The sequence below is a fragment of the Mytilus californianus genome, unplaced genomic scaffold (assembly GCF_021869535.1).
Source record: "Mytilus californianus isolate M0D057914Y unplaced genomic scaffold, xbMytCali1.0.p SCAF_18, whole genome shotgun sequence".
Classification (NCBI taxonomy): domain Eukaryota; kingdom Metazoa; phylum Mollusca; class Bivalvia; order Mytilida; family Mytilidae; genus Mytilus; species Mytilus californianus.
The window spans coordinates 8,549,341-8,567,185 of NW_026262666.1; the positions used below are offsets into that span (position 1 = coordinate 8,549,341).

Genomic DNA, 17,845 nt, shown 5'->3' on the forward strand with positions numbered 1-17,845 from the left:
GATCATTCACCGAAAGATCAGTCGCAAAACATAATATCGTACAAGATACTTAAACATTTTGGAGATTCAATAATATATAATTGATAGTCATAATAAGAATTGTTCTAATATTTTTCATTTTTTATACAAGATTTTCCAGTTACTTTTCGTCAAAAAGGTTCAAAATAAATAATCATAGATTAAGAAATATGTCTTTCTCATACAAATATTCGCTTTCCTGATCAGATTTAGCAATACTTTAGGTCTTATTGAATCTCCAAAATGTTTAAGTATCTTGTACGGTATTATGTTTTGCGACTGATCTTGGTTTGTGGCGGAGTTAAACTAGTAAGATGGCGCCAAACCCTCCCCTAACCTGGGACACTGGTTCATTGATGTAGAAGACAGATATCTTTATTTGAAATTAAACAAATAGCAAATGAAATAGTTTTCCTAGAGAAATTACTCTCTTTGAAAGTCTTAAAGACAAAAGTGTTGACTGTATGTCTTTGTAATATGGGTTTTCGTTTGTTGTCCCCCTCTTTAGTCTCTTCTCCATTGTATTTCATTATTTTTCTAAGAAAACAGATTTCAAACACTAAAATAAAATAATGACATTAAGATATGTTTATTCTAATCTGATATCATACCTATTTCACAATTCTTTCCTTTGTAACCTTGACGACACGTGCAACTGTAACCGTTCACTTTATCTTTACATTCAGCGCCGTGCTTGCATGGATTTGGCAGACATTCATTTATATCTGAAATATGTATACACATGTCTAATATTTCAGAAAATACAGTTTACAAAAATACAACAAAGCTGAAAACTTATTTCGTATTATCATCTTATAAACCAAGGCAAATTTCAAATTCTTAAATACCTAAAATCGACCTGTTCGTCATTTACTAGACATCCTTGACCGAAAGATCAGTCGCAAAACATAATATCGTACAAGATACTTAAACATTTTGGAGATTCAATAATATATAATTGATAGTCAGAATAAGAATTGTTCTAATTTTTTTCATTTGCTATACAAGATTTTCCAGTTACTTTTCGTCAAAAAGGTTCAAAATAAATAATCATAGATTAAGAAATATGTCTTTCTCATACAAATATTCGCTTTCCTGATCGGATTTAGCAATACTTTAGGTCTTATTGAATCTCCAAAATGTTTAAGTATCTTGTACGATATTATGTTTTGCGACTGATCTTGGTTTGTGGCGGAGTTAAACTAGTTAGATGGCGCCAAATCCTCCCCTAACCTGGGACACTGGTTCATTGATGTAAAAGACAGATATCGTTATTTGAAATTAAACAAATAGCAAATGAAATAGTTTTCCTAGAGAAATTACTCTCTTTGAAAGTCTTAAAGACAAAAGTGTTGACTGTATGTCTTTGTAATATGGGTTTTCGTTTGTTGTCCCCCTCTTTAGTCTCTTCTCCATTGTATTTCATTATTTTTCTAAGAAAACAGATTTCAAACACTAAAATAAACTAATGGCATTAAGATATTGTTATTCTAATCTGATATCATACCTATTTCACAATTCTTTCCTTTGTAACCTTGACGACACGTGCAACTGTAACCGTTCACTTTATCTTTACATTCAGCGCCGTGCTTGCATGGATTTGGCAGACATTCATTTATATCTGAAATATGTATACACATGTCTAATATTTCAGAAAATACAGTTTACAGAAATACAACAAAGCTGAAAACTTATTTCGTAATATCATCTTATAAACCAAGGCAAATTTCAAATTCTTAAATACCTAAAATTGACCTGTTCGTCATTTACTAGACATCCTAGACCGAAAGACCAGTCGCAAAACATAATATCGTACAAGATACTTAAACATTTTGGAGATTCAATAATATATAATTGATAGTCATAATAAGAATTGTTCTAATTTTTTTCATTTGCTATACAAGATTTTCCAGTTACTTTTCGTCAAAAAGGTTCAAAATAAATAATCATAGATTAAGAAATATGTCTTTCTCATACAAATATTCGCTTTCCTGATCAGATTTAGCAATACTTAAGGTCATATTGAATCTCCAAAATGTTTAAGTATCTTGTACGATATTATGTTTTGCGACTGATCTTGGTTTGTGGCGGAGTTAAACTAGTTAGATGGCGCCAAACCCTCCCCTAGCCTGGGACACTGGTTCATTGAGTTAAAAGACAGATATCTTTATTTGAAATTAAACAAATAGCAAATGAAATAGTTTTCCTAGAGAAATTACTATCTTTTAAAGTCTTAAAGACAAAAGTGTTGACTGTATGTCTTTGTAATATGGGTTTTCGTTTGTTGTCCCCCTCTTTAGTCTCTCCTCCGTTGTATTTCATTATTTTTCTAAGAAAACAAATTTCAAACACTAAAATAAAATAATGACATTAAGATATGTTTATTCTAATCTGATATCATACCTATTTCACAATTCTTTCCTTTGTAACCTTGACGACACGTGCAACTGTAACCGTTCACTTTATCTTTACATTCAGCGCCGTGCTTGCATGGATTTGGCAGACATTCATTTATATCTGAAATATGTATACACATGTCTAATATTTCAGAAAATACAGTTTACAAAAATACAACAAAGCTGAAAACTTATTTCGTAATATCATCTTATAAACCAAGGCAAATTTCAAATTCTTAAATACCTAAAATCGACCTGTTCGTCATTTACTAGACATCCTTCACCGAAAGATCAGTCGCAAAACATAATATCGTACAAGATACTTAAACATTTTGGAGATTCAATAATATATAATTGATAGTCAGAATAAGAATTGTTCTAATTTTTTTCATTTGCTATACAAGATTTTCCAGTTACTTTTCGTCAAAAAGGTTCAAAATAAATAATCATAGATTAAGAAATATGTCTTTCTCATACAAATATTCGCTTTCCTGATCGGATTTAGCAATACTTTAGGTCTTATTGAATCTCCAAAATGTTTAAGTATCTTGTACGATATTATGTTTTGCGACTGATCTTGGTTTGTGGCGGAGTTAAACTAGTTAGATGGCGCCAAATCCTCCCCTAACCTGGGACACTGGTTCATTGATGTAAAAGACAGATATCGTTATTTGAAATTAAACAAATAGCAAATGAAATAGTTTTCCTAGAGAAATTACTCTCTTTGAAAGTCTTAAAGACAAAAGTGTTGACTGTATGTCTTTGTAATATGGGTTTTCGTTTGTTGTCCCCCTCTTTAGTCTCTTCTCCATTGTATTTCATTATTTTTCTAAGAAAACAGATTTCAAACACTAAAATAAACTAATGGAATTAAGATATTGTTATTCTAATCTGATATCATACCTATTTCACAATTCTTTCCTTTGTAACCTTGACGACACGTGCAACTGTAACCGTTCACTTTATCTTTACATTCAGCGCCGTGCTTGCATGGATTTGGCAGACATTCATTTATATCTGAAATATGTATACACATGTCTAATATTTCAGAAAATACAGTTTACAGAAATACAACAAAGCTGAAAACTTATTTCGTAATATCATCTTATAAACCAAGGCAAATTTCAAATTCTTAAATACCTAAAATTGACCTGTTCGTCATTTACTAGACATCCTAGACCGAAAGATCAGTCGCAAAACATAATATCGTACAAGATACTTAAACATTTTGGAGATTCAATAATATATAATTGATAGTCATAATAAGAATTGTTCTAATTTTTTTCATTTGCTATACAAGATTTTCCAGTTACTTTTCGTCAAAAAGGTTCAAAATAAATAATCATAGATTAAGAAATATGTCTTTCTCATACAAATATTCGCTTTCCTGATCAGATTTAGCAATACTTAAGGTCATATTGAATCTCCAAAATGTTTAAGTATCTTGTACGATATTATGTTTTGCGACTGATCTTGGTTTGTGGCGGAGTTAAACTAGTTAGATGGCGCCAAACCCTCCCCTAGCCTGGGACACTGGTTCATTGAGTTAAAAGACAGATATCTTTATTTGAAATTAAACAAATAGCAAATGAAATAGTTTTCCTAGAGAAATTACTATCTTTTAAAGTCTTAAAGACAAAAGTGTTGACTGTATGTCTTTGTAATATGGGTTTTCGTTTGTTGTCCCCCTCTTTAGTCTCTCCTCCGTTGTATTTCATTATTTTTCTAAGAAAACAAATTTCAAACACTAAAATAAAATAATGACATTAAGATATGTTTATTCTAATCTGATATCATACCTATTTCACAATTCTTTCCTTTGTAACCTTGACGACACGTGCAACTGTAACCGTTCACTTTATCTTTACATTCAGCGCCGTGCTTGCATGGATTTGGCAGACATTCATTTATATCTGAAATATGTATACACATGTCTAATATTTCAGAAAATACAGTTTACAAAAATACAACAAAGCTGAAAACTTATTTCGTAATATCATCTTATAAACCAAGGCAAATTTCAAATTCTTAAATACCTAAAATCGACCTGTTCGTCATTTACTAGACATCCTTCACCGAAAGATCAGTCGCAAAACATAATATCGTACAAGATACTTAAACATTTTGGAGATTCAATAATATATAATTGATAGTCATAATAAGAATTGTTCTAATATTTTTCATTTGCTATACAAGATTTTCCAGTTACTTTTCGTCAAAAAGGTTCAAAATAAATAATCATAGATTAAGAAATATGTCTTTCTCATACAAATATTCGCTTTCCTGATCAGATTTAGCAATACTTTAGGTCTTATTGAATCTCCAAAATGTTTAAGTATCTTGTACGGTATTATGTTTTGCGACTGATCTTGGTTTGTGGCGGAGTTAAACTAGTTAGATGGCGCCAAACCCTCCCCTAACCTGGGACACTGGTTCATTGATGTAGAAGACAGATATCTTTATTTGAAATTAAACAAATAGCAAATGAAATAGTTTTCCTAGAGAAATTACTCTCTTTGAAAGTCTTAAAGACAAAAGTGTTGACTGTATGTCTTTGTAATATGGGTTTTCGTTTGTTGTCCCCCTCTTTAGTCTCTTCTCCATTGTATTTTATTATTTTTCTAAGAAAACAGATTTCAAACACTAAAATAAAATAATGACATTAAGATATGTTTATTCTAATCTGATATCATACCTATTTCACAATTCTTTCCTTTGTAACCTTGACGACACGTGCAACTGTAACCGTTCACTTTATCTTTACATTCAGCGCCGTGCTTGCATGGATTTGGCAGACATTCATTTATATCTGAAATATGTATACACATGTCTAATATTTCAGAAAATACAGTTTACAAAAATACAACAAAGCTGAAAACTTATTTCGTATTATCATCTTATAAACCAAGGCAAATTTCAAATTCTTAAATACCTAAAATCGACCTGTTCGTCATTTACTAGACATCCTTGACCGAAAGATCAGTCGCAAAACATAATATCGTACAAGATACTTAAACATTTTGGAGATTCAATAATATATAATTGATAGTCAGAATAAGAATTGTTCTAATTTTTTTCATTTGCTATACAAGATTTTCCAGTTACTTTTCGTCAAAAAGGTTCAAAATAAATAATCATAGATTAAGAAATATGTCTTTCTCATACAAATATTCGCTTTCCTGATCGGATTTAGCAATACTTTAGGTCTTATTGAATCTCCAAAATGTTTAAGTATCTTGTACGATATTATGTTTTGCGACTGATCTTGGTTTGTGGCGGAGTTAAACTAGTTAGATGGCGCCAAATCCTCCCCTAACCTGGGACACTGGTTCATTGATGTAAAAGACAGATATCGTTATTTGAAATTAAACAAATAGCAAATGAAATAGTTTTCCTAGAGAAATTACTCTTTTTGAAAGTCTTAAAGACAAAAGTGTTGACTGTATGTCTTTGTAATATGGGTTTTCGTTTGTTGTCCCCCTCTTTAGTCTCTTCTCCATTGTATTACATTATTTTTCTAAGAAAACAGATTTCAAACACTAAAATAAAATAATGGCATTAAGATATTGTTATTCTAATCTGATATCATACCTATTTCACAATTCTTTCCTTTGTAACCTTGACGACACGTGCAACTGTAACCGTTCACTTTATCTTTACATTCAGCGCCGTGCTTGCATGGATTTGGCAGACATTCATTTATATCTGAAATATGTATACACATGTCAAATATTTCAGATAATAAAGTTTACAAAAATACAACAAGGCTGAAAACTTATTTCGTTATAATTTTTTTATAAACCAAGGCAAATTTCTAATTCTTAAATATACCTAAGATCGACCTTTTCGTCATTTACTAGACATCCTTGACTGAAAGATCAGTCGGAAAATATAATATCGTACAAGATACTTAAACATTTTGGAGTTTCAATAATATATAATTGATAGTCATAATAAAAATTGTTTTAACTTTTTTCATTTACTATACAAGATTTTCCAGTTATTTTTTGTGTCAAAAAGGTTCAAAATAAATAATCATAGATTAAGGAATATATCTTTATCATGCAAAAATTGGATTCCTTGATCGGATTTAGTAATATGTTATGTCCTTTTTGGTTTGATTAGCTCTTTAACGTTTTTTTAGGTTCTGATTTTTTCTTTAATATTGCATTTACTAGCATTACTGAAGAGACATTAATTGTTAACACTATAAATATGAAATACCCTAAACTGATATCACGGAAAATAGAAAAAAAAACACAATACATGTACACATTTTGCAATGCCTTCTTTTGTAACCAGGTGGACATATACACATGTAGCCATTAAATTTATCTTTACATCTGCCGTCGTTTTTATAGAAAAGACGAAATGGTATGATTGCCAATGAGACAACTCTCCACAAGAGACCAAAATGACACAGAAATGAACAACTATAGGTCACCGTACGGCCTTCAATAATGAGCAAAGTCTAAACTGCATAGTCAGTAATTAAACGGCCCCGAAAAGGCAAATGTAAAATAATTCAAACGAGAAAACTAATGGCCTAGTTTATGTACAAAATATTGCACGATAAACAAATTTGTAATACTGTAACAAACAGCAACCACTGAATTAATGGCTCCTGACTTGGGACAGGCACGTGAAGAATGTGGTGGGGTTAAACCAATTAGATAGCACCAAACCCTCCCCTAACCTGGGACATTGGTGCATCGATGTAGAAGACAGTTATCTTTATCTGAAATTAAACGAATAGCAAATAAAATAGTTTTACTCAAGAAATTTCTCTCTCTGAAAGTCTTAAAGACAAAAGTGTTGACTGTAAGTCTTTGAAATATGGGTCTTGCTGCCCCCTTTTTTGTCTCTTCTCCTAAATATTTCATTATTTCTCTAATAAAACTGGTTCCAAACACTAAAATAATATAATGACATTAAGATATGTTTATTCTTATCTGATATCATACCTATTTCACAATTCTTTCCTTTGTAACCTTGACGACACGTGCAGCTGTAACCGTTCACTTTATCTTTACATTCAGCGCCGTGCTTGCATGGATTTGGCAGACATTCATTTATATCTGAAATATGTAATCACATGTCAAATATTTCAGATAATACAGTTTACAAAAATACAACAATGCTAAAAACTTATTTCGTTATATTATCTTATAAACAAAGGCAAATTTCAAATTCTTAAATACCTAAAATCGACCTGTTCGTCAATTACTAGACATCCTTGACCGATAGATCAGTCGGAAAACATAATACCGTACAAGATACTAAAATATTTTGAGGTTTCAATAATATATAATTGATAGTCATAATAAAAATTGTTTTAACTTTCTTCGTTTGCTTTACAAGATTTTCCAGTTAATTTTTGTCAAAAAGGTTCAAAATGAATAATCATAGATTAAGGAATATATCTTTCTCATAAACAAATTAGATTCCTTGATCGGATTAAGCAATACTTTAGGTCCTTTTAGGTTTGATTGGCTCTTCAACGTTGTTTTTATATAATGATTTTTTTTAATATTGCATTTAATAGCATTACTGAAGAAACATTAATTGTTAAAACTAAAAATTTGAAAATGCCCTAAACTGATATCACGGGAAAAAGGAAAATCACCATACATGCACATATTTTGCAATGCCTTCTTTTGTAACCAGGTGGATATATACACATGTAGCTATTAAATTTATCTTTATATCTGGCACCGTTTTAATAAAAAAGAAAATGTGGTATGATTGCCAATGAAACAATTCTCCACAAAAGACCAAAATGACACAGAAATTAGCAACTATAGGTTACCTTACGGCCTTCAACAATGAGCAAAGTCCATACTGCATAGTCAGCAATGAAAGACCCCGAAAAGAAAAATGTAAAATAATTCAAACAAGAAAACTAACGGACTAATTTTTGTACAAAATATTGAAGGAAAAACAAATTTGTAACATAGCAACAAACGGCAACCACTGAATTACAGGCTCCTGACTTGGGACAGGCACATACAGAATGTGGCGGGATTATACTAGTTAGATAACGCAAAACCATCTCCTAACCTGGGACACAGGTGCATTGATGTAGAAGACAGATATCTTTATTTGAAATTAAACGAATAGCAAATGCAATAGTTTTCCTCAAGAAATTACTATCTTTGAAAGTCTGAAAGACAAAAGTGTTGACTGTAAGTCTTTGAAATGTGGGTTTTTTGTTTGTTGTCCCCCTCTTTAGTCTCTTCTCCTTTGTATTTCATTATTTTTCTAAGAAAACAGATTTCCAAAACTAAAATAATATAATGATATTAAGATATTTTTATTCTAATCTGATATCATACCTATTTCACAATTCTTTCCTTTGTAACCTTGGGGACACGCGCAGCTGTAACCATTCACTTTATCTTTACATTCAGCGCCGTGCTTGCATGGATTTGGCAGACATTCATTTATATCTGAAATATGTGTACCACATGTCAAATATTTCAGATAATACAGTTTACAAAAATACAACAAAGCTGAAATAATAATTTATTTTATAGAACAAGGCAAGTTTCAAATTCTTAAATACTTAACATCGACCTGTACATCATTTACTACACAAGCTTGACCGAAAGAAAAGTTTAATATCGCACAAGATTCTAAAAAAAATTGAGTTTCAATAATATACACTTCATTGACATTTTAAAAGTCGGTTTAACGTTTTTTTCATTTGTATTTTAGATTTTCCAGTTACTTTTTGTGTCAAAAAGAATCAAATAAGATAATCAAAAAACTAAGGAATACTTGATCAGATCTTGCAATACTTCGAGTCTTGTTTGGTTTGATTATCTCTTCAACTTTGTAATAAGGTTCTGATTTTTTTTAATTTTGCAATCACTAGCATCATTGAGGAGACATTAATTGTCGAAATTTAGAATATATAAACTGCCCTTAACTAATATCCCGAAAATAGAAACAAAACAACACTATAAATGTACCTATTTCGCAATGCCTTCCTTTGTAACCAGGTAGACATATACAGTTGTAGCCTTTTAGTTTATCTTTACATTTGGCTCCGTTCTTGCATAGATTTAGAAGACAATCATCTATATCTAAATTAAAAAGGATAACAGATGAAGACAGTTACTCCTAAGCAAACACTTTCTATGAAAGTCGTAAAAAAAATACAAGTTTTGATTGTTTGACTTCGAAATATGGGTTTTGTTGCCTTCCTTCGTAACCAGATGGACATATATAGAAGACAATTATCTATATCAGAAAATTAACAGAGTCGCTGTCTTGTTAAAGATTTAATATTTCAGATTATTCAAAAAGCATTTTTTTGTCAAACTTATTCATATCATGAATATGTACGAAAATATGTCTGTTAAGATTGTGTAGGTTATTACTTTAAAAGCTTTATTGGTTTATTCTTAATAAGAATTTTGTAGCTATCAACCAAAGGAAGACGTCGGTGAGTGTCCAACAGTAATTTACGACGTAATATATGACGTCATTTAGATGAATTTCGTTGAAGTCACGAAACGCTGAAAACTTTTTACAAAACTTGTCAATATTCTTAATTCTTAAAACATTATACCAAGAAATATTAAAAAGTAAATATCGAATCTATTGTTAATAAAATCAAAATCCTATAGATTGCAAGCTTAAGAATAAATTACATCATTGATTATAAGATGTAAACTTCGCTAAAGAAAATGAAAGCTAGATGGAAAAATGTAACAAAGTTTCAAAACATTGACGATCTGCTTGTATATTGCCCGGCGAGATTTGCATTAAATTACATAGAACATGTTTGTGGAGTACAAGGTTTTAAAATGAGTACTTATTTATAAGTTTTGTAGGCTATTTATCGAATTCTACTATATTGTATTTCATAACAATGTGGAATGGACATATGTGTCCTTTTGGGACCCGGCTAGTAACTCAGAGAGTTAAAGATGCCAACTACTTCTAAGTTTTTCTGTTTCCCTTCATTTTCCCATTTCAAAACATCCGACCTTCTGCTTTTTTTTCATTTATTTTGCTTTGAAATTTTCCTGTTTGGTTTCTTTGAAGATTCATTTATGGAAAATTTGTTGATGTAAATAAATTTAAAGATTAAACGAAAAGGTAAAACAGAGGTTTACGTCTGCTCTTAGCAAACATGTAAACATTCTGATTTGAATCTTTTAATATCTTGCATATTACATGTGATTTTAAAACGCTGCAATAAAACAGACTATGATTAAGAGTTATCTTTCTTAGGTGTTCTGTACCCCTTAACACAATAACAAAATACATTTGTATTTTATATCTAAGGAAACATCACATATTGTAATCGTGATGTACATAAAACTTACATATATCTTAAAAGGTTCTTCGACATATGATTCAGGTTTTGCTTCTTTATGAATCAGAAGATAGTTTCTTATTCGTTAATTGTTAAGATTTGTTTCTCTTAATGGTTACTAGGAAAAATAAATCAACTTACTGATTTCTGTGCATTTTGCCAAAGGATCACCTTGAAAACCAGGATTACATACACATTTGTAGTGCCCATTTACAGGTTCACAATGCGCATTTGTAGCGCACGGTGACATCTTCTTTGCAACTAACTTTGCTTTACCGGCTATCAACTGACACGTTCTGGCAATAGTGCAATCTGGGTTTTCAATTGTTGAACCAACCTTTACATGAAATAAAATGGCAGCCTTGTTGGTATTTCAAACATGAAGAGCTTGATTTGCAGTATTATTCAAATTTATCATATTGTTTTGACAGTATGCTTTGACTCTTATAGAAGCAGAGCATACTTTAAATTAATGATCCGTTTTTCATGCAAACACACTTTATGTTTTGACTCTTGTGATTTATGGCAATGGTTATGTGAATTTTCTAATGGATTTTACCCAATACTATTTTTACCACAGTTTATATTAATTGTGTACAAGGTGAAAACAGTACAGACAAAAAGTAAGAATTTGCTTTTAGTTTGTTTTTATTTAAAGGCTAATAAATCAATTAAAAAAAACGTAATATATTAATGTATTTATATGGCAGCAATTGAAATTCGGGAAACAATTTTATTGTATCATAGGAAGATGGTTTAAACAGGTCTATTAATGTCATGTTAAAATCACGTCGATTTTGAAAAAAAATTTAATGGTGAAATTGGCTATAAACAGTGTGAAAAGAAGCGTGATGTTCCCCAGTTTTTCTGAAGGTAATAGTTTTGCTAACCTATGAACATGTTAGGCTTTGATTTGTAAACTTCTGAAGAATTCTCTAAAAGAAAACCCTACCGGTACGTATTCGCCGTATGACGTTGTACAACCGCATCGAGTGTCTGGTACGCAGTCTAAATTACTCAGGAAATAGCCTGCTTTACATTCACATCCTTCTTGTGGTGACCTTTTACAACTTTTTGACAGAAGCGGATCCAAACATGTTGCTGGACATGATGATATCTGTGGTTTATATATAGCATTTGGACCACAAGATAGTGCTGTAATGAAAGAAATCAATAAAATAAAATGTTTTGAAATGATATCAAACTTTTAATGTTTCAAAGTGAATATGATTTTTTTAAAGTTCAACATATATTTGCATCAGTATTTTAATAAGAATATATGTATGTATACTATTTACTTGTAATTTTATCTGAATTGCTGCTACATATGGATTAACCTGACATTAGATGAATTTTGAAAGCAGGTATTTTGATTCGTTTTTTTAAGTATGTCACTTGTTATACCAGTAAAGATCATTGTGTTTGGCTATTTCTGTTTACCGATTATCAACTGCAATGTTGACCTTCGATGGATTTGGCTTTTTTTTAAGGTATTCTTTTGTCATATCGCTCTTCAACTGTTTTGGTTCTTTTACATCCTCAGCTTTCAAACATTCGGATTTGAGCGTTCCTGATGAAGGTAAATCCAGAAAAACGCTTCGGACGCATGGACATATATAACGTGTTGTTTTCATTTTTTGTGTGAACGTATAAAAAATGTTCAAAGTTTCAATTGCTTTTTTTACAAATATTAAAAAAAATAAATGTATTCATTTAACTTATATGTTACATGGGTCACTTGATTTTAAATCGATTTATTCATCGGACAATTTTCACACTTCTAAACATGACAGGTGTTTTCCAGTTAAAATCGTCTAGAATTGTAAACAGCGCTTGTTGCAGTTGTTCACGTGGTGAACATATTAAACTGTAATCGATGTTAGCATTGATTGTAAAATCATATATCTCCAATACTTACATTACAACAATTGAGTTTATATTTACGACGTTATCCTACATTAATCAAAAGATAACAAACCAAATATTCAAGAAGCAAATACACAAAGAAACAAGTTTACTCTCCTAATTTAGCAACGAAAAACTAGTCACAATATCTGTAATGCACAACTTGTTTAAGTTGCGGTGATGCGTGTTTTTGTTTGGTATTTTTTAGGGGGAGAGGATGAGTAATGAGTCATTTGGTACACTTATCACTGATAATAGTTTGTACATGCCTTTAAATTGTATGAAGTGCAATATAACAAAAACAAATAGAAATTAACATACGGCATAGTTTTTTATCTCGCCAGCTGATAGGTATTCCCATTATGTTACATTGGTCCGCAAATCTCTGTAGACCTTCGCACATAACCTCATCGAAGTTTGGTCGTCCATAGTAAGCGCAAAAATCAATGATGCAAGAATCATACATCTCCGTAGCTCTCTCAGAATCAGCAGTGACACATTTCTTGAATTTACCGTACATAGTATCTACTTTTATGAATCGACACAAAGATTCTTTCGCCTTGCGTAATAATTCATCTGTACATGGATTTACATCAATGGCAGATTTGCATCTGATGAAATAATTGATTTGGTGATAAACTTGATATAACAATTATGACAAATCAACTCAAAACGGGAACACTTGCAATACAAAAATAAATTGATTATCTACTTGATATTATTCTTCTTGCATTTTTTTTTTTTTTTTTTACTTTTTTCATAAATAATGTGGATAAAATCTCAAGAAGCCTGGTTCCACTTAAAGATACAGTTCTTAATAAACGGCAGTTGCTCAATTCAATATATGCGCGACCTTTCTGCCTAGTATCAGAATGTGTTTTTGAAATATGTAAGAGGATTTGATAATTATAAATCATACATGTTAGACTACTTTCCAAAGTTTAGAAAATAAGATTGATTAGTGTTCAATGCAACTTTCAGCACATTCTGCTATTTCGTGGCGGTAAGTTTTTATTGGCAGAGGAAGACGGAGTGCTCCGGAGAAACCGACCTTCGGAAAGGAAAACTGACAATCCTAGTCGATTAAGATTGAAGCCAAGAGCACCTGCCACTTGCAACATTTTAACTTAGAGCCTCAGTGTTGACAGGCTGGTAATGCAGAAGCCAGACTACTTGGACCAATGCCATTATAGCAGTTGGGAATTTATTCATGAATGTAAATTGTTTTAGAGGATTGGAGAATCCGAGTTGAAACAGAAGGTGTTGATTAGAAAATTGAAACAGTATGTTATGCACTATGCTGTAAATTTATTAGTCCACATGTCTGACAAATATGATGAATAATTCAAACATATCAGGTGCCTTCAGTAAATCTTGTTAAAAAAATCAATACGTTCCCAAGTCAGGAAATGGGACAACAACTTCTCTTTAGCAGGTCAATAACTTTCATATTTGTCGACAGATAACTATAATTCTATAAGCCGTTAGCATAACCTCAAACAACTATTAAATAATTCGGCTTTGGCTGCTATGATCTAAATTTATCTTCAAACTACATAATCAGACAACAAACCAACATCTAAGAATCGTTATAAAAATTCTTAATCTGATTGAATGAACTTGTGATTTTAATGACAATCAAGTCAATCAAATTCCAGTATAACGTTTATTTAGATTTATGATTTGTCTCATAATTCATGTCAATTAATGTGCCAAAATATTAACGTTTGAATGTTATTGAGGTGTTTTGAAATTTTCGGGTATTAATATTGTTAATTCGGACAAATCATGCATAATCTGGACACCAATAAAATTTCGGGAACAATTTCTTTTTAGCAGGTTAATAACTTTAATATGTGTCGACATATAACTATAATTATATAAGCCGTAGTATACCCTCATAAAGTTGTTAAATAATTCGGTTTTGAATGTTTTGGTCTTAATTTATCTTCTAACTACATAATCATAATTATTAACGTTATTATAAAATAGCATATCTAGAAGTTATTATACAATAATCAAAAATCAAGAGAAGAGAAATAAATACATCTAATCCTAATCAAGGAAAAATACAAGTAAATTGTGCTCTAAGTATGTGTAGTTATTTAAAAATTCCCATAACATTTGTCAACCTATATATTTAACAAAATCAATACTCAATCAAAGATAATGTTACACTTACTGTGGGATAATTAGATCGGAGTTATCCAATACTTCGTAGCTGTTACCAATCAGAGAGAATTTGTTTTTGTTTGTGGATACATCAATCCCGTCTTTTGTTCTTAAATCATCTTGTTTACCATTACAGTTTCCACATATACCGTTAACATTCTGTCCAAACTGTTTTGGGATTATAACTTTCATTATATGAATACCATCATATTCCACAACAACACCACAAGAGGCTTCCAGTCGTAATTTCTGACCTGATGTGTACACCATGACACCATCTCCCACAAAAGGAGGATACTTTTGAATGCTATCAACCTTAAAAATAGTTACGACGCTAAATAGTACCAGGCTTATAATTTAATACGAATATATAACGTATACTAAATCTGTCTTTCGAAATGCGAAATTCATTCTTAGATAATTTTCCTTTCCAAATACTTACTAACTTACACATGGCAGTCTAGAACAATACTTAATTGTGCACATTGTTGATAGAAATTTTATTATATCTTTATATCTAATATTTGTGTATAGGTGCCTAATACCTAGACGATTATGCCACATCTCCTTATTTTCTACATTTCTACCGATCCAATTTTAAAACATCAAGCAGGATGTGCTTATCCTTCCAGAGGACCTGAGGTTTTTTTTCTCGACTTGTTTGAATGTCCCTTGGATATCTTTCGCCTCTCTCTCATATAGAATAAAACAAGAATGTGTCCATAGTACACGGATACCCCACTCGCACTATCATTTTCCATGTACAGTGGACCGTGAAACTTGGGTAAAAGCTCTAACTTGGCATTAAAAGTAGAAAAATCATATCATAGGGAACATGTGTATTAAGTTTCAAGTTGATTAGACTTCAACTTCATCAAAAACTATTGTAGGTGGGGCATAAAAAATTAGTTGACAGACCTTTTAATTGCTCATATAACGTAACTATGCTAAATCTGTCTTTAGAAATATGAAATTCATTCTTAGATAATTTATCTTTCCAAATACCTACAAATCGTTATGCATACTCACATATAGTCTACGACCCATGTACAAACGATATACATGTCCATTGAATTTGAAATCAACAAGTCTCATGTAGGTCACGTTCTTATTTCCACCCCTGTATTCATGTTTTGCTTCAATAGCAAAGCGACAGGAAGGTGTATCAGAAGCAGCCACAGTGTATTTACAAGTCCCCAAAAAATGTATTATCTGTCCATCAAATGTCCTGTAATGTGGATCACCACTTGCAGTACATGAACACGTCGGGTCTGAAATTATACAATCATAATCGAAATTGCTGTTGTTCAAAACAAGAAATTAGTAGTATGTAAAATCAGGTTTGTGTATACATAACGCCATCTCACATAAATATTTGATTTATAATAATTGTAAAGTGGAGAAGACTGCTCCTTTAGTTTTTTCTTGAGCAATGTGATCGGGTTCAACAAGAGTACAATAAATTTGAATATAATTATATTATCGAGTCTCATTTACAAAGAAAATAGAAGAAGCGTTTTGAGGCATGTTGATTGATTGACTGCTTGGTTGATCAATCTACCAATCATAATTGTAAAAAACGGACGGAAAAACCAAGAGCAGTTTTACTGCCAATTTTATTTGAGCAGAAATGAAAATATACTAACTGGTGCATTCTTTCAATGGATCACCAGTCAAACCAGGTTTACAAGCACACTTGTAATGTCCATCTACAGGTTTACATACAGCGTTTCTACCACAAGCAGGACGTGTAAAACTAACAAATGTTCCTCTGTCCCTTTTAGCTTCACACGATTTAATAGTTGTACAATCGGGACTTTCTATTTTCGCACCAATCTGAATAATAACGAAATTCACGAAAATGATCTTATATGTAGTTTCAAACAATCAATAATTTACATGTTCATCTAAAAGTTGAAGAAAGGTTTTAATGAAATCGCTTTCCAGTTAATTATTGATAGTAGCACACGACATTGAGGTGTCATATAGACATCCAAATATACTTTTTCAGCATAAATTACTCATCTAGGTTACTTTGGATATATTTTTATCATTGTGGATAAAACTTGTCCTTTACATAGATTTTTACCGTTTCCCTGTGAGATTTTTTCTTGTACAAAACTTACCGGAATATAATCGCCCTTTTCTGTTTTACATCCACACTGTTCTACAGGTACACATGCCAGATGACTTAACATGTAACCAGCTTTACACTCGCAACCTTCACGTGGCGGAAGATTACAATTGAATGGTGCTTCTGGATTAACACAAGTCGCCGGGCATGATGACGTAATCGACTTATAAACTGCATTTTCCTGACACGATAGGGCTAAAAGGTAAAATGCAATGATATTAGCATTTAGGATGTATAAACACACTTAACATTTAGTGCATTTGTAGGTTTTTAGTAGGGTTTGGCATGAATACGAGTTTTAATGTCTATTAAACTTACTTACTTTATTGAAATAATAATTTGTATTAAAAACCATTGACAAAAGCATCTCAACATATAGTTCCTTAAAAAAGGTGTTTAGCCGACAAAAAGGGAAAACCAGAGACAACAATCCTTTTCGTTAACTTAAAATGTCATCATGCATTTTATTAGATTCTGCGGTATTAGAAATCATACAAGCTTTGGAAAAGAGAACCATTTAAACTTAACTGGTTAGTTTAACACGCCTTGAGTATTTATTTTTTAAAGAGTGTCAAAACTAGTCAATGTTTAAATATATTGTTTCTAAATGTGCGACAAAAGCAAAATTATGTGGTAAATCATTTGCAATATTATGCTTCCATTGGCAAATATAGATATTTTGTATAAAAAATATTGTTACAAATATATAAAATTGACAGTTAATTTCAAGATTATTAACTTTATCAAGCCGAAGTTCTTTGGGGGAAATGCAAACATAAACATAATAAACCAAGGATTGTCAACAAGGTATCTTAAATAATCGCGAATTCAATATAAATTGCAAGTTCGATAATTTGATGTTATAGTATTTTGAAAATATTTCCCATGCCG

The 17,845-nt window shown here is 31.2% G+C and overlaps 1 protein-coding gene across 1 annotated transcript in view; it reads right to left on the bottom strand.

The window, feature by feature from the left end:
- The window catches only part of LOC127726636 (zonadhesin-like), a 150,983-nt gene that overhangs the window by 49,113 nt on the left and 84,025 nt on the right, over window positions 1–17,845 (bottom strand). Inside the window, exons 30-38 of the mRNA XM_052234057.1 lie at window positions 16,947–17,149; window positions 16,467–16,656; window positions 15,850–16,091; window positions 14,831–15,135; window positions 12,970–13,259; window positions 11,696–11,898; window positions 10,885–11,080; window positions 9,389–9,502; window positions 8,750–8,863 (exon numbers count right to left, since the gene is read on the bottom strand). Of these exons, the coding sequence (XP_052090017.1) occupies window positions 8,750–8,863; window positions 9,389–9,502; window positions 10,885–11,080; window positions 11,696–11,898; window positions 12,970–13,259; window positions 14,831–15,135; window positions 15,850–16,091; window positions 16,467–16,656; window positions 16,947–17,149 (1,857 nt within the window). The remainder of the gene's footprint in view (window positions 1–8,749; window positions 8,864–9,388; window positions 9,503–10,884; window positions 11,081–11,695; window positions 11,899–12,969; window positions 13,260–14,830; window positions 15,136–15,849; window positions 16,092–16,466; window positions 16,657–16,946; window positions 17,150–17,845) is intronic.